The 23,564-nt window shown below is 42.2% G+C and overlaps 1 protein-coding gene across 1 annotated transcript in view; it reads left to right on the top strand.

Moving 5' to 3' along the window:
• Nucleotides 1–23,101, top strand: part of LOC109554096 (pregnancy-associated glycoprotein 1-like) — a 34,848-nt gene extending 11,747 nt beyond the window's left edge. Inside the window, 2 exon segments of the mRNA XM_070782799.1 lie at nt 19,551–19,669; nt 22,988–23,101. Coding sequence (XP_070638900.1) covers nt 19,551–19,669; nt 22,988–23,101 — 233 coding nt within the window.
• Nucleotides 23,102–23,564: the final 463 nt, after the last annotated feature.

Here is a 23,564-nt window from a genome sequence, read left to right as displayed (position 1 = left end):
GAAAAGAAACACATACCAATCTGAATGCAGAGTTCCAAAGATAGCAACAACAGATTTAAAAAAAGCCTTCCTAAGTGATCAGTGCAAAGATATAGAGGAAAACATAGAATGGGAAAGACCAGAGATCTGCTCAAGAAAATTAGAGGTAGGGAAGGATCATTTCATGCAAAGATGGGCCAAATAAAAGACAGAAATGGCATGGAAATAAAAGAAGCAGAATATATTAAGAAGAAGTTGAAAGAATATATAGAAGAACTATACAAAAAGGATATTAATGACCCAGATAACCACGATGGTGTGATCACTCACCTAGAGCTAGACATCTTGAAATGTGAAGTCAAGAGGGCCTTAAGAAGCCTCACTATGAGTAAAGCTAGTGGAGCTGATGGAATTGTAATTGAGCTATTTCAAACCCTAAAAGATGATGCTGTTAAGGTGCTGCACTTAATATGCTAGCCAATTTGGAAAACTCAGCAGTGGCAATCCCAAAGAAAGGCTATTTCAAAGAATGTTCAATTACCACACAGTTGCACTCATCTCACATACTACCAAAGTAATTTCTCCAAGCAAGTCTTCAACAGTACATGAACCGTGAATTTCCATATGTTCAGGCTGGAATTAGAAAAGGCAGAGGAACCAGAGATCAAATTGCCATCATTCGTTGGATCATAGAAAAAGCAAGAGAATTCCAGAAATTCTCTTTATTGACCATGCAAAAGCCTTTGACAGTACGGATCACAACAAACTGTGGAAATCTTACAGAGATGGGAATACCAGACCATCTTACCTGCCTTCTGAGAAATCTGTATGCACATCAAGAAGCAACAGTTAGAGCTGAACATGGAACAGCAGACTGGTTCCAAATCAGGAAAGGAGTAATTAAAGGCTGTATACTGTCACTCTGCTTATTTAAATTATATGCTGATCACATCCTGTAAAATGTCCAACTGGATGAAGCACAAACTGGAATCATTGTTGCTGGGAGAAATATCAATAACCTCAAATATGCAGATGACACCACCCTCATGGCAGAACATGAAGAGATACTAAACAGCCTCTTGATGAAAGTGAAAGAGGAGAGTGAAACATCTGACTTAAACTCCACATTCACAAAATGAAGATCATGGCATATGGTCCCATCACTTCATGGCAAATAGACGGGGAAACAATGGAAACAGTGAGAGACTTTATTTTTGGGAGCTCCAAAACCACTGCAAATGATGACTGCAGCCATGAAATTAAAAGATGCTTGCTTGTTTGAAGAAAATCTATGACAAGCCTAGCAGCATTTTTAAAAGCAGAGACATTACTTTGTTGAAAAAGTTCAGTATTAACAAAGCTATGATTTTTTCCAGTTGTCATATATGGATGTGACAGTTGGAGCAAAAAGAACAGTGAGAAATGAAGAACTGAAGGTTTTGAACTGTGGTGTTGGACAAGAATCTTGAGTGTCCCTTGGTCTACAAGAAGATCCACCCAGTCATGCTAAAGGAAATCAATCCTGAATATTAATTGGAAGGACCGATGCTGAAGCTGAAACTCCAATACTTTAGCCAACTGATGTGAAGAACTTACTCATTAGAAAAGACCCTATTACTGGGAAAGATTGAAGGCAGCAGGAAAAGAGGATGACAGAGAGTGAGATGGTTGGATGGCATCACTGACTCGATGACATGAGTTTGAGCAAGATCCAGGAGTTGGTGAAGGAGAGAGAAGCCTGGCATTCTGTAGTCCATGGGTTGCAAAGAGTCGGACATGACTGAGTGACTGAACTGAGCTGAACATACCCCATAGCAAATGCTAGTTGTAATTGTCAAGTTTCTCCAGCAAGACAGGGCTCCCCAAAGCCCCAACACATATCCCTAGTTAGTCTGCATCCATGCACAGAAGTCACTGCCTAGCATTCACAAGGCATTCAGTGAGTTCTGATTTCAGGGGGACCTCCATTTTTGTAGACATAGAGGAGCAAAGGACACATTTATCCTCCTGTCATAAACAACTTGAAAGTAGAAGACATAAATGAAAGAGCAGTTTTTTACATCAAATGTCAGGCAGCAGAAAATGGATTCCTGAGGCGGGGAGCAAGCAAGGTGAGTTCTACAATTGCCCCAACTCTAGAAATAGTTTCCAACACATACATGGATGGGCTATCTAAGCACAGACAAACAGTCTCCCCAGGAAGACAGATTTGAGACTCTAGATAGTTAGAGTTCATAGGAGAGAGCTACACACAGAGAACTGTGCAAGTGTACAGGTGATACCCTTCCAGTTTTCAGCAGAGAGTTGATAGTACTGGTCAGGATTACAGGGAACAATACTTGAGTCTCAAATTGCACCAAGTCTAATGGTGTCCCCACCCACCAGCATGGAAATTACTCATAATTCCCATGACATCAGTATAGTCCTGAAGACAATATTGCCTTACTAGTGGGGAATACTAAACATGGTCTAAAGGCTGGTATTATATCAGCTAAAAAACCTGAACAGCAAGCCTTCAAAAAATACAATTGTTCCCAAGAAATTAAGTGTTTGCAAACAGTGCCAAGAATAGTTTATAAAAATTAAGAATATCCAGCATCCAAAGGGAAAAAATTGCCATATCTAATATCCATTTAAAATTTCCATATGAATTGTGAAAATATTTGTCCTAGGTAAATCAAAATATTGTAAAGTAATTATCCTCTAATTAAGGTAAATACATAAATTTCAAAAGAAAAAAATTTTTCCAATGTGTAAAGAAGCAAGAAAATATCCATAATGAAGGAAAAATCAATTAGTAAAAACACAGTTAAAATATACATCACATAATTAGCAGAAAGGACATTAAAATGCTTTCTAGAATAATAATCTTTACATTTATGAAGCTGAAGAATATTGAGTGTGTTAAATAGAGACATGGAAAATAGGAATGAAAAGACTGTGGGAAAAATTAATTGTGCATCACAGAAATTTGAAACAACTTTAAGAATACTGAAATATATGTAAATGGAACCCCACAGGAAGTGAAAGAAGGAGAATAGAGAAAAGAACTTCATAATTACTGGCTGAAAAATTTCCAGATATGATGAAAGCTTTAAACCCATTAACACAGAAGTTCAATTAATTCAAAGACAAGAAATAGGACAACTATTCAAAGGTGCATGATAATTCATTGTTTAAAACAATCAACCAAAGAAGTGTAACCAGAATGAAAAACAGACACAGTAGAACAAAAAATGGGAAAGAGAGCAGATTAGGCATATGAAACAATGTTAGCCAGAGGACACTGGCACCACATCTTAAAATGCTGAGAAATATAATTGACTCAGAATTCTATACGTCAAAAAAAATACATATTAAAAACAAGATAAAATACTTTCTCAGACTTGAACAACTATGAGACTGCATCACCACCAACAGACCAATGTAAAAAGAAATGTTTTTTAAAAGGTCTCAAATGTGAGATCTCCATAATTCTAGCCATATCAGTCCTTCAAAAGACCTTGATCAGGAGAAACTAATATTAAAATAGAAATAGTCATTGTGTTTGTACCCACTTCTAGAAATTATTGCTAACTCCTTCAGTACTGGATCTTGCAATGCTGGTGGACTAGATGGAGAAGTGATGTGAACAGAAATAAGGAAGGTGAGACAGGTAGGTCAGAATGTGAGATAACAAAGACAAGATATTTAGAAGCTGAAGAATTGAGAGAGATTTGGGATCTGGGTTGGAAAAGCAGTTTTCAAAAAAAATTGGGTCATGTGGTGCATATAATCCTCACTTCAGTCCTTAGAAGATCTCTACTGACCAGTCTGCCTCTTTTATCTTGAGCACAGTTCAGGTCCATCTAGCTGTTTCTCATTGCTGTTCCTTCCTCCCGGCTCCCACACTGTGCCCAGCCATTCAACCTAATCCATTCAGAAAAGGTTTGTTCTTTAAAGCAGACACTGCAGGCTACCTACATAATGATCTATTATCTGTTACTCTTTCAAAACTGAAAATAGGTTGTTATATAGCCATGAGCCCAGTAGCTACAGGACTGCATTTCCTGCCCACCCATGCTCTTAGTCATGACAGGTAACTTAGAGATGCAAGGAGATCAGTAAGACGGATTTCTTGGAAGCCTGCTTTCAAGGAGCTGATTTAGCTGAGAGATGGGGCTCTTCCCTTCCCCACCTACTTCCTAACTGTTGTCTGGATTTTAGTTTTGATGGCTGGAACTCCTGCAGTTGTATTAGACAATCGTGTAACCTTGGAAATGGATAGCACCCAAGCTCTGGCTGGCCCACCTCCAGCTTTGTTCCAGTGAGAGAGAAAAATCAAATTTATCTTTCTAAAGTTATAGTTGTTTTAGTTTTTTGCAATGTGCATCCAAACTTAATCCTGATACTACTCTGTGATTAATATGATACAGCCTTATTATTTTGTTGGGTTTAGTGAATATATTTATATTTTACATTTCTCTAATTTTTATTTTAATAATTGATTCATCAACCATTATACCTAAACTGTATAAATGCAAAATTATTATTTTAACCATGCTTTCCTTTAGATTTTGCATTTTTATAATTTCTTTTTTTAATTTATTTTATTTATTTATTTTTTTACTTTATTTTACTTTACAATACTGTATTGGTTTTGCCATACATCAACATGAATCCGCCACAGGTGTACATGTGTTCCCAATCCTGAACCCCCCTCCCACCTCCCTCCCCATACCATCTCTCTGGGTCATCCCAGTGCACCAGGGCCAAGCATCCTGAATTCTGCATCGAATCTAGACTGATGATTCATTTCTTATATGATATTACGCATGTTTCAATGCCATTCTCTCAAATCATCCCACCCTCTCCTTCTCCAACAGAATCCAAAAAACTGTTCTATACATCTGTGTCTCTTTTGCTGTCCCACAATAATAGTGAGAGACTTTAATACCCCCTCACACCTATGGATAGATCAACTAAACAGAAAATTAACAAAGAAACACAGACTTTAAATGATACAATGGTCCAGTTAGACCTAATTGATCTATAGGATGTTTCACCCCAAAACAATGAATTTCTCCTTTTTCTCAAGGGCTCACAGAACCTTCTCCAGGATAGATCACATCCTGGGCCATAAATCTAGCCTTGGTAAATTCAAAAAAATTTAAATCATTCCAAGCATCTTTTCTGACCATAATGCAGTAAGATTAGATCTCATTTTTATACTTTCTTATCTTCTTTCCTTTCTTGTTTTCTCCATATTTGTACAGCCTGGGCCATCCCCTCTCATAACCTCATTATATCCATATTTGGAGGCCAAAACAGACCAAGAGCTGTGTGGGAAGAATCAAAGAAGAATGAATTACAGGCACATGAATGAAAGTTGGTGGCCCTTGCTACTCATCATGAATGTTCTTCAGTAGGATCACGTTCCCCTGCCCTTCTGTGTGCCCACTACCCCCAGGTTTGCCATGACCACGGAAGATTCTTCGGCCAGTGGAATTTTAGTATAGGTGATATGTTAGTTCCAAATGGAAGTATTATTTTCTGTCCCAAGAGCTGGAATGCACATGTAATGAGAGGAGCCTGGAACAGCCATGTTAGACCAGAGGTAAGTAGCACAGGTAGAAGATGTGACAAGAAAGAAGTGGGCCCCCATCTCTATGGAGAGATCTGCACTAAGATTATATGAAAGAGAATTGAAATTGTATTGTATTTAAGACAATGTTATTTAGGGTTTGATTGCAGTCGTTGTTGAACCTGTAACCTAACACTCAGAATAACTGATTTTTGTGTTAGCATTTTCTTGACATTAGGGTCTGAATGAGACAATATCTACTAACGTATACTTTGAAGTGAGTCAAGTGACAGCCCTGCCCTCTGGAAGCTGCAGTCTAGTGTGGGATTCAGAAACTCAAGCAAGAACAAAGCCACATGGCAGGACAGTTTCAAGATCCTGTAGGAACCCTTGGGAGGAGAACCTCAATCAGTCCTGATCTCAGGAGGTTGCTTGAAATAGGGACAATCCTCTATGTTTCTCCTCATAAATAGGCCATGGTGCCAAGTTTCATGTAAAAGTGATTTATTTCAAATTCCTTCCAGAGTATTTTCCCTTTTGATCCAGTGCTTAAGATATGCGTTTGAGTCCTGGTTTGGGAAGATTGTAAATGCCCCAGGGGAACTAAGCCAGTGGGCCACAACTACTGAGCCTGAGTGCCTAGACCCTGTGATTTACATCAAGAGAAGCACAGGATTGAAAAGACAGTGCACTGCAATTACAGAGTAGCCCCTGCTCGCTGATAATAGAGAAGTCCTGAGCAGCAATGAAAACTTAGTGAAGCGAAAATGTTTTTTAAAAAATTCCTCCAATTAAAATAAATAAATATATATTAAAATATTCTCCCAGAGAAACCAGTGAGGTCTCAGGGGAAGCAGGACATGAAAAAGGATGAAACCAGTCTTGGTCTGATACCATGCAAATCATCGAGAGGGAAGCTACAGCCTGTTTTCATAGGGAAATTGGGATGTATGTTTTGCCTCAAACGTGCCCCAGGGCAGGCTGCTGCTGCTGCTGCTAAATCACTTCAGTTGTGTCCGACTCTGTGTGACCCCATAGACGGCAGCCCACCAGGCTCCCCCATCCCTGGGATTCTCCAGGCAAGAACACTGGAGCGGGTTGTCATTTCCTTCTCCAATGCATGAAAGTGAAAAGTGAAAATGAAGTTACTCAGTCATGTCTGACTCTTAACGACCCCATGGACTGCAGCCTACCAGGCTCCTCCATCCACGGGATTTTCCAGGCAAGAGTACTGGAGTGGGGTGCCATTGCCTTCTCCGCAATGCCTTCTCCGCAATGCAGGGTGCCATTGCCTTCTCCGCAATGCAGAGCTGGGATTTCACTCTCCCACTAGCGCCTCCCTCTCATGCTTCAACTAACACCCAGCTGGTGGCTCCAAGCCCTTGTATTAGATCCTCCAAAGAGAAATCAAAGGTGACACTAGAAGCAAAAGACAGCAAAGCTCAGGAAAATGTAACCTCAGAAAATGTCTAGATTTCTGCACCCGTTCTGCCATATCCAGCATCATATCTGAAATCCTGAGAGGCTAAGGAACTCCATTGGTCTCTACATGTAAGCATTTTAAAAAAATCAACTTTTAATCTATATAGGAGTATAGTTTATTTACAGCATTATGTTAATGTTAATTGTATGAGAAATTTATTCCATTATACATAGACATGTATCCATTCTTTCCTAGATTCTTTTCCCATATAGGATATTACAGACTATTGAGCAGAATTCTTGTGCTGTACAGTAGGTCTTTGTTGATTATCTGTTAAATAAAATAGTATACATATATTAATCTCAGACTCTCAATTTATCCCTCTTCCTCCTTTCCACATTGGTAACTATAATTACTGTTTTGATGGAGGGGGTGTCTAGGCACTTGTTGGATCAGGGTCTGTTTTTGTGAGAGTGCAGTGGCCAGGGAAAGCAAGCCTGAGAGAGATTCATTTGAGATAATGCTAAATGTTGTGAAGGACCTGGCCATGCAAAATCCTGGGAGAAAAACATTCTAGATGTGGGAAGTAGCCCCTGCTAAGGACCAAGCTAACCAAGTTTAATGAATGGCTACCCTTCCACTGTCAACCTTTATTCCATGGTTGGAACTTGGCCTACAGGTCAACCACCATGAACTCATCCCATGCTTCATTTGTGAGTTAGCAGAAATGAGGCATTTCAGCCTTCCCAAGAAAGGAGAATCTGAGTCTATCACGAGGCTGAATATGCTCTGGACTCAGGGACGTGTCCACAAACTGGTTATCACCAGGAGCATCAGGTGCCAGGGGCACCACCAATGCCTCTGACTATCTCCATGTACTTGTTCTCAGAAGTAGAAACGCCAAGTAACAGATAGAGCAAAAAAACAAGTAATGACTCTTGTTTCATCTTGCCCTGTGTGAATCCCATGGCCCTTTGACCACACTGCTCTCTGCCCAAAAACTCTTTCCTCTTTTGCTTCCTTAAAAGTGGCTTGTGAATTACATCAGCACCTGACTGTGAAGCCTGGTGGATGGAACTCAACTCACAATCATCTGGGACCCAGAGATGTCCAGCCTTGTCCTGAGTTTGTGTCCTTTTTCTCCAACCAGATTCATAAACCAAAGTCCCTACAAAATATAAAGGTGATTGTAACTCTTTCAAGGCTTTTGAATCTCCAAGGTCTTTGGAGCATCAAAGAGGGAACACATTCCCCTGCATCCAGGCTAGTCTCAGACCTTAGCCTCCCTCAGCCAGGGGTTCCCTGAGGAAACATAAGACGTTTATCTAAGATGCCCGAAGGCTGAGAAGAGAATCCTTCTCACTCTTAATGCAGGTTTATGTTATCCAGTCACCCAAAGATCTGTGTTGTCTGAATGAGGAGCGGGAGCTCTGAGGATTCTGAGTTGCAAGTGAGTCAGTCACAACATCAGGACTGCCTCCTGGGGTCACTACAGCTGGGGCTCCCCCACTGTGCCTGGAATCCAAAAGAAACTGCCCTGAATATTGCTTTCCTGCTGCTACATGGAGGCAGGTCTGCTGATAAAATGGGAACCAGAGTTGAGGGGCAATGGGAAAGGAACTTCTACTCTGGTGCCTGCAGATATCTGAGAGGTGCCCATCAGTGGATGCAATGGAGTTTTCTCTCATTTTTCCCTTTCTGGAAGTCTCCTGGCCTAAGAACCAGAGTTACTGGGTTGCAAGTATTCACTAACTTACCTGCAGCTTTAGAGTGAGTCATACCACCCAGGGTTCAGCTTCCCATCTCTTGGATGACAGAGACTGGACTTACTCCAGAATACTTGTTCCAGACTGAAGCCCAGTGCCAATCAGTGGACAAGAGGCACAGAGGTGCGTGTTGCTGAGGATGCTGAGGTTCCCTCTGGTGGGCAGGGGGCTGTAACTGTCTGGTGATGTTCATGGGTCCTGGGCTCAGAACTGAGAGTGGTACACCACTTGGCACACAGCTGCTGTGACACCGAGGACCTTAGAGGCCTTGCCCCCTCAAAATTGCCATCATTTGGATTCTGTGGGATGAGGTCAGGTACTTAAAAGTCAGATGTTACCCATGGGGAAATTTGTAGATTCCTCAGCAGAAACCCAAATTAGGCTGATGAATCATCTCTGCTAAAAAACTCAGAGAACTATATATGCCAGGACTCTTAGACAAATTAGGTAGTATTTTAAATACCATTAAAGTAGGTCATCTTTTGGATAACCTGCCATTTGCTCTCTGGCTTGGGATGACACCCACAGTTAGAGTGGAATCAACGGGCTTTGGGGGATGTGGTCCCTCTCCCTGTGACTCAGTAGGAGTGAGTGCAGCTCTCTCCCCTCCACATCTGGTGCAGGAATTCCAGCAGGAAGGACATGACCTCCAAGTTTAACGAGAAGACTCAGGTAGTTACGGCCCTAAGGTAGGTGCTATTCTTTTCCCAGTGCTTCTTCCTTCCCTCCTGGGTCCTGTGAAAGCTGCCCACCTCCTGGTTATTGGGTTCTGAATTCCTCCTCCCTTCTCTTGCAAATATCCATGCAGTCCCACTTGTGGCTTCCTCTCTACCCAGGCCCAATCCCTCACATGCAGATGGCACTAAAGAAGGGAAAACCAAGATGGGTCTGCCCAGTTCATTCTTTCTAAAAATGTCTGCATTCCTTCTGCTTCCAGACCCTGTCCTGAATCATTAACATCTCCAGCTAGATGACTCAGCCTAGCAGGATAATGTAATGCAGATGGTGGGGGGGCGGTAAAGTTGTCAGGTGTGTGGGATGGTGTTCAGATGACAAGAGATGAGTTGGAGTAAGGAACATGTTGTCCTCCAAACACTCATTCATTGGGGACCTGCCTGAATCTGCTATCTTGGGCTCCTCAGGGTATCTCTAAGACAGAAATTTAAAAAAAAAGACTTTCTGTAAACTTCTTACTACAAAATGGTTTCAAACATAAAAAATATAATAAAGAAGAGTATCATAAACCCTATATTTTATCATTTGGCATCAGTAACTACAAAACTAACCTCTTAGTCCCACGGGTTGTCATAGACTGAAGACTATGCAGCATCAAGGTGATGGCCAATTAATATCCCGGTGAAGACATTCTTGACTTGAATCAGTCTTTCTCTTCTTGCTATCTTCTCACATGTGATGGTTGAAGGGAACAAGAAGAGGGAGAATAAGAGAGAAAAATAGGGAGAGGCTAATCCCATCATGAGGGACCACCATCAAAATCCCATGTCAACCTGGGTACCTCCCAAAGGCCCTACTTCCTAATACCATCACTCCATTGGGATTCAAGGGTGGACACAATTCAATCCATAACAACTATGCAGATCTGTTTTTAAATCAAGACAGACACTCATTTCATTCTCTTTTACTTCTTATTCATTTTTCCTGAAGTATTTTAGGGACAAGATGAACAATTGACAAAATGTACATAATGAGTATTTGGGGTAGAATAATGGGATGTTAAAAAAATGCTGTTTGTTCCCAAAAAATTAACATTTAATATGCAGTCCATTTGCAAATCTTCCTGATTCTCAAAAAGCAGATGTCTTTTCACAGTTTATTGAAAGAATGTACTCATATGTTGCACTTGGTTGTTCTCGTTTAAGATGAAATAACTGTTCCTCTTACAATTTTAATGCCATTCATTTGTTCAGAAACTGGGGGGAAGCAGGGTGGTTTTTCTTATAGAATGTCCCACTATTGGGTTTAGAGCAGGAGTTCACAATACTTGCACAGTTGGTCAAGACCAGTACCAGTCCTTGGTCTATTAGGAACCAGACCTCCATAGCAGGAGGTGAGCTGCAGGGCAGTGAGTTGGCTTCATCTATATTGTAGCTGCTCCCCATCACTCTCTCATCACCCCTAGAAGAGACAGTCTAGCTTGTTTTCCTGGAACTGTTTGTAGTTACATAACCTATGGTTAATAGAAACAAAAATAGCTTAAATATTGATGATTATTTTCCTTTCTCAGTGCTCAGAATGGTGAGTTGGTGCCCTAGCAATCTATCACAGTGACAAATTGGATGTTGCCTGTTAACATTTGGACATATTTGGCCAGCTTAAAATTAAATATTAAAAACCTAAGATCACGGGATTCAGCCCCATCCTTCATGGCAAATAGAAGGAGAAAGGGTAGAAGCAGTGACAGATTTCTTCATCTTAGCCTCTAAAACCACTGTGGATGGTGACTGCAGCCATGAAATCAGAAGGCATTTGCTTCCTGGCAGGAAAGCTATGAGAAACATAGTGTGTTGAGAAGCAGAAACATCATTCTGCCCAACAAACTGGTAGATGTTTGGCTTTTCATTTGGAGACCTAAACTTTCTGTCCATTCCCCATTGGTCTTTGAAGTCCCTTAGCTTTCTGATCCTTCACAATTCCCAAGATTACTTTGTGCATTTCTATACCCAGTCCTGAAATCGGCCATCTCTTTAAGAATCCATGCATCGTCTGATGGGAAATGCATTTAGGAGCTACACGTTAGACCTCAGAATAGTCACTGTTATCAAGTTGTCATTGCTTGTAGGCTTTACATTGGTCAGAGTAGGAAAGACACATTTTCCTTAAAAAAATTAAATTAAAAGGAATATAATTAGTTGGTACAAACTTATGCTTTCAGTTCAAGGTTTAAGACAGCAGGGTTTTAATTAAAGTTATTTATGTTATGAGTGAACCTCTTTTTCTAGCCACTGAAAGGCTTACATCAGAACATTAGTTTTAATTCTTGTGTTGCTTTTACCTGTTAACATATATATGATTCTGTCACAATAACAGAAGCAATATGAGGAATAATAAGTTGTTGAATATAGTTTCAGATTTCTTTCCTGTATTTCTTTTGATTTTTTTTTGGTTTTGTTTTGGATGGGCAGTATTTTTATTTTTCCTTAGAAGATATTCCACTCTGAATGTAGTCATAATTGTGAATTTTAAAGCCACTTAAGTAATGTGTTGTTATAGGCAGCTAGTCACGACTTGATGCAATTCGATTTATCAGTCTTTGTTCTCAATTTGTTCAGTTCAGTTCAGTCCTTCAGTCGTGTTGGTCTCTTTGCAACGCCATGGACTGCAGCATGCCAGGCTTCCCTATCCATCACCAATCCTGGAGCTTACTCAAGCTCATGTCCATCGACTTGGTGATGCCATCCAACCATCTCATCCTGTCTTCCCCTTCTCTTCCTGCCTTCAATCTTTCCTAATATCAGGGTCTTTTCCAATGAGTGAATTCTTCCCATTAGGTGGGCAAAGAATTGGAGCTTGAACTTCAGCATCAGTTTTTCCAGTGAATATTCAAGAATGATTTGTTTAGGATGGGCTGGTTTGATCTCCTTGCATTCCAAGGGACTCTCAAGAGTCTTTTCCAACACCATAGTTCAAAGGGCATATATTTGTGTCATTTGTCAGTGATGTCATAGTCCCCTTGTTGGGATTTAACCACCAGAACTGAATTTAAACAATGTGCAAAAATGAGTGTTATGACACAGTGCCCCATCTACACACATCTGGTGACTAGGAGAGGCTCCTGTTGTATTCAAGGGGCAGTCATTGATAGATCTCATGCAGGAATAGGCCCTGGGAGTCCTGGATGAGTCATTCAATAAGATTGTCTTTGCTTGGCTGCCACTGTTGTTTTGTCTTCTTTGATTGGGAAGACATTTCAAAATTGTCTTTTTTGTATATTTGATTTGGCAGACAAAATTTTTCACAGCATAGACCCTATGAGGAAATTATATCAGAAATATATCTATTTATCTTCAGCAGTTAAACTCGTTGGTTTGTATGTCCCTGATGATATTTCCTTATAAATAGAAAGGAAACACACATGTTCAGTATGCATTCAATCTCTTTGTAAATCAACCAACATGAATTAAATTCCTCTCTGTCCCCACTGCACTCCCAACTCTAGGCGAGAAATAAAAACCTGCAGAGACTGAAGGCTGATTCAAGCACATCACTGTGGAGATTTCATTCCCACTGTTGTTTACCCACCCCCACCCTTTGGGAAAAAAAATTAGCTGCTAATATTAAAATCAGTACATTGTACATAAATATGCAACTTCTGACTGATCTTGAAAACATGGTCAACTGGTCTGCTTTCCAGCATGGTTGAAGTGTAGGAAAGCCTACTTCCAGTGCTGTGCTGGGAGGGTTCTGTGCTGCCCAGGGCCTCCTGGGGCCATGAGTTTGTGAGAACTAGACTATCTTAAGATATCTTAAGATAGCATATCTTAAGATATGCTAGCTATCTTAAGATAAAGCCTACTTTTGTCTTGATCAACTTTGACTTTGAAGCCTTTAACCCAGAACCCAGAACACATTATTTACTTGTACATTTTGGATGATATAAAATACCTTGTGGATGCATATGACATTTCTTCCAATACTGAAACCATACAATTGAAGTACTACTCTGCCCTAAATCTTTGATGCAGACTGACATCATAGACTGCCCCTGATATCTGTCATTAGACCCACTACCTAAAGCCTGTTGTATGTCCCTGGGCTGTCCCTGAAGTCTTCACTTCGCAATTTGACAACTTATCCTCCTAGCAATCTCCTCTCCAATGAGGACAGCAACGCATTGTCAGGGTCCAGCCTCAGTAGAGTCCAGGGATACCCTCAGGATGAACAGGTCAGTGAAAGGTGACACGGGGAGACCAAGCTTAGGTGAAGTGGGGTCTGCAGCTTTATTTTTAAAAGGAGCTTTTATACCCTGAGTTACACATTTCCAAAAGTGAAAGATGCAGAGTCATGCAGAGTCAGCTCAACATTCCATGAGTTTTGACCTTTATCGAAACCAGGATGTTTTCTACATACCTTTCCATTTACAAGGGTCTTATGTTATGTACATTATCTTTTGGCCTGGAGGCCTGTTGACATTTTATGACACTTTTCTGGTAAAGGTTGGTCAACCAGAAAACTTGTTTTCCCTTAAAGTGTTTTTTCTTTATTTTTTCAATCTGTGTCAGCCTCAGAAAGTACTAAATAAAGTTACATTCTTATGGAGCAAAGGTGCAGTGGGTTACAACAACAACAACAACAAAAAGAACTTATTAACTCAAAGGTCTAATGTTGTTAATGCCAAGGCTACTACTTGTTTTTCCTACATTCCAACTATATTAACTAATGCACTCCCAGGCACACAATGGATAAGGGATATGGAAACTTGGCAGCAAGCATTGGCTCAACAATGAAACCCTTCACCAGTACTATTCTAATAATTTTTCACCCCCCAAAGGGCTCTATGCCCATTAGGACTTTTTTTTTTTTTTTTTTTTTCACTTTTTTTTTTTAAATTTTATTTTATTTTTAAACCCTGAGCGCTATCTGAGCGAAATAATTTGGGTTAGCAAACCAGACTGTGGGATACCTACCACGCGAAAAGCCAGTCCTAACCTAAAACCGTCAGGCCCGCGCACGGAACAAAGGACTGAACAGAGATAGCCGGCTGCAGACCTTCCCCCTCCGGTGACAGGCAGCCATTAGGACTTTTAGAATGCTCAGGCTTCCCATGCCTTTTATGGTTGGGAAGTTGTGAACAATCATGTGAGTTAGTTGCAAGAGTATGGATAAACCCGCCAAGCAAGCTAAAATGCCAACAGAGGGGTTTGAATTAAAATATTCCTTTCATGCCCAAGAGACTTATTAACTAGAGCCCTAAGTTGATTTTTCTTCAGAGAAAGGTGGTCAGGGATGCTGCTACTGCTAAGTCGCTTCAGTCGTGTCTGACTCTGTGCGACTCCATAGATGGCAGCCCACCAGGCTCCCCCGTCCCTGGGATTCTCCAGGCAAGAACACTGGGGTGGAGTGCCATTTCCTTCTCCAATGCATGAAAGTGAAAAGTGAAAGGGAACTCACTCAGTCCTGTCTAACTCTAGCGACCCTATGGACTGTAGCCTACCAGGCTCCTCCATCCATGGGATTTTCCAGGCAAGAGTACTGGAGTGGGGTGCCATTGGTCAGGGATAGCCCCCTGTTAATGTCAGAAGAGTTGGTGAAAGGCATAATATAGTAAACAGTAGACAGACAGACTTTGGTTTCAGGGTAGATGCTCGAGCAGGTCGACGGAGTCCCTCGAGTCCTCATCAGCCTTGCCTGTCAGGTCTCCTCCACATGACCTTGTCATGGGTGGGATCTCCTGTGCTGGCTCCTGGCAATGCATATCTCATGAAGTGGCTAGGAAGATGACATGAAACCATGAATGTCAAGCATGGTCCTTAGTATCCATTTTCATGATGTTCTTAGCAGTTTTTTTCTCCAGGAAGGCAAGGTTCTCCATCTTCTTAGATGTCCATACAGATCAGTTTGATTTTCCAACCAACCTTCAAGGAAGAGATTGCAGTTGAATTCTCTGTATTCTGAGAAGCTTCAAAGTCCACTTACCAAGGACACTAATGAAGGAGAGATTTTGTCGAGACCTTTGTGTTTTTTTCAGACCTATTTTTGGCCTAAAGGCCTAAACTTCAGCATGTTAGAGCATATATAATTAGGGACTCTGGGTCACCACTACATGCTAAGAAACTGAACTTTCCTGAGTACTTGGAGCCAGGAGAGAAGCATGAAGTGGCTTGCGCTCCTCAACCTGGTAGCCTTCTCAGATTGCAGGGTCATGTAAGTATGGAGACTGTAAGCCACATCATATTCATTTCTGTGATTTTTCTTTTCATCTGATTATTATATTTATCCGTTTTAGAAGGGAATGGAATATTTCCTTGACAATCTTAAAGTTCAGCCTTTACTTATTGATAAGTACGTTGCTATAGGAACTGTGGGTCCCAAGGGTCGTGGTGTAGATTTGCATAGCTGCACAACTCTTGGGGTCCAGTCATGTCATGACCTATTGAAATTGGAACTCCTTGCAATTGTTCAGTGCACAGTCAATGCAGATGTAGGTGTGGTCCTGTGGAATAGCACTTTTCTACATTTTATTTAGCATGTTCTATTTGTTCCCTCTCTATTTCAGTGTGTATATGTCTATGTCTGCATCTCTGTATCACTGTCATTTATCTCTCCATCTCTTCGGAAGGCTCTGAGTGTATTTCTCTCTGTGTTGTTTTATTTTAACTTTTCATTTGACTCATCTTTCCTTCTCAAGCCTCTACATTTCTATAACTTGTTCCCTATCTCCTGGATTCTTTTTTCAACTATCTCTTCTCTTTCACCTTGGAGAAACATTGGGAGAGCTACTTATACACTGTTTTATATCTGACAAGCAGTGTGACCACAGCCAATTCACAAGCCTCTTGCATTTCTAATTCCTCCCTTGTAAAAAAGGATAGGAATCCCCCTTCTGCCTCCTTTCCTGAGATTCTATGAGAAGGATACAGTGGAATGGCAACAGCAATGCTAGTGGCTGTCATTGTTGAGACTTCCTATTTATCAGGCACCTTATATCCATCACTTCACTATCCCCAAGATATCCTATTTGGAGGGTTTGAATCATTACATTCCACTATTTTACCAAAGGGGAGACTGAGAACCCACATGGTCATATGGCTTACCCAGCATTACAGAACAGAATCTTTATTCAAACCTACGTCTTTGGGTTCAGCAATACGTGAACCATCAACTTTCAGATGTTCAAGCTTGTTTTAGAAAAGGCAGAGGAACCAGAGATCAAATTGCCAACATCTGCTGGATTATGGAAAAAGCAAGACAGTTCCAGAAAAACATCTATTTCTGCTTTATTGACTATGCCAAAGCCTTTGACTGTGTGGATCACAATAAACTGTGGAAAATTCTGAAAGAAATGGGAATACAAGACCACCTGACCTGCCTCTTGAGAAACCTATATGCAGGTCAGGAAGCAACAGTTAGAACTGGACAGGGAAAAACAGACTGGTTCCAAATAAGAAAAGGAGTACGTCAAGGCTGTATATTATCACCCTGCTTATTTAACTTATATGTAGAGTACATCATGAGAAACGCTGGGCTGGAAGAAGCACAAGCTGGAATCAAGATTGCCGGGAGAAATATCAAGAACCTCAGATATGCAGATGACACCACCCTTATGGCAGAAAGTGAAAAGGAACTAAAAAGCCTCTTGATGAAGGTGAAAGTGGAGAGTCAAAAAGTTGGCTTAAAGCTCAGTATTCAGAAAATGAAGATCATGGCGTCTGGTCCCATGGGAAATAGATGGGGAAACAGTGGAAACAGTGTCAGACTTTATTTTTGGGGGCTCCAAAATCACTGCAGATGGTGACTGCAGCCTTGAAATTAAAAAAAAAAAAGACACTTACTCCTTGGAAGAAAAATTATGACCAACCTAGATAGCATACTGAAAAGCAGAGACATTACTTTGCCAACAAAGGTCCATCTAGTCAAGGCTATGGTTTTTCCAGTGGTCATGTATGGATGTGAGAGTTGGACTGTGAAGAAAGCTGAGTGCCAAAGAATTGATGCTTTTGAACTGTGGTGTTGGAGAAGACACATGAGAGTCCTTTGGACAGCAAGGAGATCCAACCAGTCCATTCTGAAGGAGATCAGCTGTGGAATATCTTTGGAGGGAATGATGCTGAAGCTGAAACTCCAGTACTTTGGTCACCTCATGCAAAGAGTTGACTCATTGGAAAAGACTCTGAAGCTGGGAGGGATCGGGAGCAGGAGGAGAAGGGGACGACAGAGGATGAGATGGCTGGATGACATCACTGACTTGATGGATGTGAGTTTGAGTGAACTCCGGGAGTTGGTAATGGACAGGGAGGCTTGGCATGTTGCAATTCATGGGGTCACAAATAGTCAGACATGACTGAGTGACTGAACTGAAATGATGCATAAAATTCTGATAATAAGTTGAATTATAAAAATGATTAGAAAATCCACAGTGCCATTGCAATGACAGTTATACCTTGACACTGACATCTAATTGTAGCATCTTCTTTGTTTTCTTTGTCAAATGTTCAGTGAAAAAATACCTCTAAGGAAAGTGAAGACCATGAGAAATACCTTCAGTGAAAAAAACATGCTGAACAATTTCCTCAAGGAACATGCTTACAAACTGTCTCAGATTTCTTCTCGTGGCTCAAATATAATTATTCACCCCCTAAAGAACATCACGGATATGAATGTTTTGGGAGGATGGTGCTCCAAAGCATCCCCTGGTGCTCTAGCCTCCCACTGGGGCTCAACTGGAGATGCCAGGTGGGAGGCTGTCACTGGGGCTCCTGCAGGAGCAGAAGCACTGGGCCAAAGAGGCCCCACGCAGAGGAGAAGGCACTATCATCCTCAACTCTTGTCTTGGTGACTGGGCCCAGAAATTACCAGGTGGCAAGTAAACATCCATTTCTGTGTCAAAGATGTGTCATTAGTTTGAGGGAGATTGTTCCTTTTGAGCAGAAGGCAATGACAACCCACTACAGTCCTCTTGCCTGGAAAAACCCAAGAACAGAGAGGCCTGGTAAGCTGCAGTCCATGGGGTTGCTAAGAGTTGGACATGACTGAGTGACTTCACTTTCAATTTTCAGTTTCCTGAATTGGAGAAGGGAATTGCAACCCACTCCAGTGTTCTTGCTTGGAGAATCTCAGGGATGGTGGAGCCTGGTGGGCTGCTGTCTATGTGGTTGCACAGAATCGGACACGACTGAAGCAAGTTAGCAAAGCAGCACCAGCAGCAGTTCCTTCTGAACTAAGGGAGTGAACTAGTTACAGATGAAGAGTGAACCATCTCTGATCAGAAGATAGAACCAACTGCAAAGCAATTGTGAATAACCAGGCAGAGGAATTCAGTTTCCACAGATGCAAGAACCACAGCAGTAAAAAGTTACTGAACCCGTATTCTGTGTAAGGCCATAAGAATCTCACATAGTGGTTACTGTTTTTTGATTAGAAAAAGGACTTATTTTGTCTTCAAGAATGCCCATGCCAGCCTCAGAGATAGGCAAAGAGTAAATACATGTCAAATGAAAGGGTCACTTGTATGGTGTTGATTGGATGTGGTCTAAGTTTAGAGGGAGTGGCTGGGGTTGATCAAGAAGGACCTCCTGGAGAAGGGGGTGCAAAGGCTGAGTTTGAAGAGACTACAGAGTTTCTCAAATGAAGGCACGAGGACTTCCCTGGGTGTCCAATGGTTCCGGATGCCCCGTGGTTATGCCTCTGAGCTTCCAGTGCAAGAGGTACCACTTCAATGCCTGGTCATAGAATCAATATCCTGCATACAATGTAACATAGGAAAAAAAAAAAAAATCAAATGCAAGCACCTCTGTGATCAAAGGCTGTGAGCCTCACAGTGGTTGGAAAGTGATCTCAAGAGATATATAGCACCCAGAGGGAGGCATCAGTGTGGGAATAGAGGGTAGCCAGTTCTTCACTAATCCACTCCCTCCTTCTATCTGTAGATGCTCTACATGGGTAACATCACCATTGGAACACCCCTCAGGAATTCCAGGTTATCTTTGACACAGGCTCATCTGACTTGTGGGTACCCTCCCTCTTTTGCCCCAGTCCAGCCTGTTGTGAGTACAGACACCCTGTACCCGGACCATCCTTCACTTGCCCTGCCACCTTGTTTCCACCCTTGGCACCTGATGACACTCATCTCTTGTGTCTGCAGCTACACAAGTTAGGTTCAGACATTACAAGTCTTCCACCTTCCGGCCTACCCAAAAGACCTTCTGGATAGCCTATGGATCTGGGAGCTTGAAGGGATTTCTTACTTATAACACTGTTCGGGTAACATGTAAAAAGAAGCTGAGTCAGGACTAGCTATGGAGTGACCCCTGCTTGAAAAACAGATGCAGGACCATCTGGCAGGACCCTTCCTAGCCTAACTCCCATAGGTATTGACCATCTTATCCACAGGATCCTGTCCCTGGGGAGGCAGTGCCCATGGTGACACACAAGCAAACAGATTAGCTAACCCAGAGAGTGACTTGAGGTATGGACTTGCAGCTCCTCTGCCCATGAGCAGTTCAAGACTCATTTTGCTGGGACCGAGAAGAGGGGAAAAAAAAAATCACCTACTTTTATATTCACAGACTGTTCCAGGCAGTTTCAAGTAATACTTGGTTTAATCCTGCAACAGCCCCACACAGCAGGTGGTTTGATTAGCTCATGAGACATATAAGGAAACTGAGGTGCAGACAGCAAGGGCCTTGCTGAAGTCACACATGTTGTAAACGGTGGAGATGGGTTGGCTTTTCAGGACTGAAATTGCTGTAGGGTGTTTAGGGACAGGATAAAACTGATCTGGGGATCCTTGGGGCAGTCAAGGGCTTCAGGTATCCATAGTGGAAACTGGAGGCTGGAGATGTCAAGGGGCCTGATAAATGAGTTTTCACTCTAGGTGCCTTTGAGAGTCTCATAAAACGTATGGCCTGCCTCCCCAAAGTACTTGAGTAGTTCCCCTCTCTCACTTTCTCTCTCATACACACTCACACAAATACACACATATCTCCAAAAGTTAATATCCCAGGCAGCAATTTCTTGATACCTGCAAGAAAGACTATGTTTTTGGCTTCTGTCTTCCTGGACAGATGCAGAATTCACAGTACCTTACAGAGAATTCACTCCATTCCTGTTATTAGGTCACAGTGTTGACAGAAAAGGCTACCTTGCTCTCGACTCATTTTGTCCACAAGGGGGCACTAATAGGTCCTGGCCTGACTCTAGGTTACCCCACCTGTACAGAAGCCACAAGGCCAATTTGACTCACTCAGGTGGTGTTTTTCAGAGGGGCAGATGTTTTAAAATTTACAGCCTCTCACAAATGAAACACAAATTTTCCTTCCAGCATGGTCTAACCGTTTGAGGTCCACCAAAAACACAGCCCAGCCTCAATTCTTCTCTGAGGACATAATGGCAATGTACCCAGCCCAGTCCTAGCCCCACTTCTTGTATCTGTAAGTGGGAACACCCTTCTTTCCCACAGATAAGGGACCTTGTAAGTACTGACTAGCTGTTCGGTCTAAGCGTTGTGGAATACGAGTGTGAGGGTGTACCTTTTGATGGCATCTTGGGCATACCAGACCACCTGACCTGCCTCCTGAGAAACCTGTATGCAGGTCAGGAACAACAGTTAGAACTGGACATGGAACAACAGACTGGTTCCAAATAGGAAAAGGAGTACGTCAAGGCTGTATATTGTCACCCTGCTTATTTAATTTATATGCAGAGTACATCATGAGAAACCCTGGGCTGGAAGAAGCACAAGCTGGAATCAAGATTGTTGGGAGAAATACCAATAACCTCAGATATGCAGATGACACCACCTTTATGGCAGAAAGTGAAGAGGAACAAAAGAGCCTCTTGATGAAGGTGAAAGTGGAGAGTGAAAAAGTTGGCTTAAAGCTCAGCATTCAGAAAACGAAGATCATGGCATCTGGTCCTATCATTTCATGGGAAATAGATGGGGAAACAGTAGAAACAGTGTCAGACCTTATTTTTTGGGGCTCCAAAATTACTGAAGCCATGAAATTAAAAGATGCTTACTCTTTGGAAGAAAAGTTATGACCAACCTAGACAGCATATTGAAAAGCAGAGACATTACTTTGCCGACAAAGGTCCGTCTAGTCAAGGCTATGGTTTTTCCAGTGGTCATGTATGGATGTGAGAGTTGGACTGTGAAGAAAGCTGAGTGTCGAAGAATTGATGCTTTTGAACTGTGGTGTTGGAGAAGACTCTTGAGAGTCCCTTGGACTACAAGGAGATACAAGCAGTCCATTCTGAAGGAGATCAGCCCTGGGATATCTTTGGAGGGAATAATGCTGAAGCTGAAACTCCAGTACTTTGGCCACCTCATGCAAAGAGTTGACTCATTGGAAAAGACTCTGATGCTGGGAGTGAATGGGGGTAGGAGGAGAAGGGGACGACAGAGGATGAGATGGCTGGATGGCATCACTGACTCGATGGACGTGAGTCTGAGTGAACTCCGGGAGTTGGTGATGGACAGGGAGGCCTGGCATGCTGCGATTTATGGGGTCTCAAAGAGTCGGACACGACTGTGTGACTCAACTGAACTGAACTGGGCTTGAACTACCCCAACATATACGTCTTTGGAGCTATCCCCATCTTTGACAACCTGAAGAATCAAGGTGACATTTCTGAGCCTGTTTTTGCCTTCTACTTGAGCAAGTAAGTCTGAGATGGACACTCCCTTTCTCCAAATTAGCTATAAGATGCTTTCAGTTGCACGAAAATTATTGAACACTTGATAAAGAAGAATGCTGAGAGATAATATAACCCAGGATAAACATAGCCCCAGGGCTTTACCTGGCTTCACCACTGGTTTTATTGGAACACAACCCTGTTCCTGGGCTTAAGACCAGTAACTTGGTCTAAGGGGTTGAGTGAGGAGGAAGACTAATGGAAGGCCACCTGAAAGAATTTGGAGGAAAAAGCAGTACGATTTGCTTATGAATTTGATCAGGAAGGAAGGAGAAGGACGGTGGATATCTTTCCTTCCTCATTAGCATTCCACTGGGAGCCCTGGCCAGCAACCTAATTTGCAGGAGCCAGTGAAAAATTAAAGTGTGGGATACAAAACAAAAATGTGGGACCTCTTGTTCAAGAAATACAAGGTATTTCAAGACAGGCAGAGCAGAGGTGGGGTCCCTTCTGAGTGTGGCGCCCTTTGAACAGTAGAGGTCATAGGCCAGCAGAGCGAAATCTGGTTGTCCTGAACCCATACCGTTAGAACTCCCAGGCTTTGATTTTCCTTAAAAATGACAAGCTGGACAAGGAGAAAGCCAATATGCTTCAGCACCGTGTCCTCTGAGTGTGTCTGAGCACTCAGGTCACAGAAGGTAGGGCATCTTCAGAAGATAGAGTGGGTGGAGCCCAGCCAGGTGACTCAGCTTCTGTCCTCCTCTGTGCCACTAATTAGCCAGTAACCGACCTTGGTCTAGATCTCAATAGCTCCTAGCCTCGATTTCTGCATCTGTACATGGGGACCTTTATTAAGGCCTTGATAAGTGGACCATCACAGCTCTCAGACAGTGCTGTTATTACTGTCCTCCAAGGATCCCCCCTCTCTTCTCTCTTCACATGCAGGTGAAAGGCGGTGAGGTGATGTTTGGTGGGGTGGATAAATCCTACTACAAGGGAGCACTCAACTGGGTACCATTGATCCAAACGGGTGACTGGAGTGTACACATGGACCAGTAAGCCTCTCCCTCTGAGGGTCAGCTCAAGTGATGCTCCCGCTACATGGACACAGGCAGACACACACAAATGCATTCTCAGACACACAGTCACACAGACATATACACCACCCACAACGACACTGACACACAGACACATTGAAGGACACAAGCAGACACATATAAACCTACACAGAGACACATAAAAACATGCATAGCTAGTCAGAGACACACAAGCACTCACAGAGACACATACAAACACACATAAAAACACATATACAAACAAACACACATGCAGATAGATATTCAAATAACCCATGGGTTCATAATCCCCAGGCCTTCTGAGCAGGGCTCTACCAGGTTCCTAAAAGGGTCTGGAGAGGTCTGTGCAGCTGGGAGAGGATTGCACCCACTGCCCTGTGAGGCGTGGAGCATGGCTAGAGGACTCTACAGTGTGATGAACAGAGGATCAGGGAGAATTTCTCCAG

Source organism: Bos indicus, chromosome 29 (genome assembly GCF_029378745.1).
Source record: "Bos indicus isolate NIAB-ARS_2022 breed Sahiwal x Tharparkar chromosome 29, NIAB-ARS_B.indTharparkar_mat_pri_1.0, whole genome shotgun sequence".
Lineage (NCBI taxonomy): Eukaryota > Metazoa > Chordata > Mammalia > Artiodactyla > Bovidae > Bos > Bos indicus.
The sequence above is the reverse complement of the archived record's forward strand: the minus strand, read 5'-3'. Positions and strand labels throughout refer to the sequence as shown.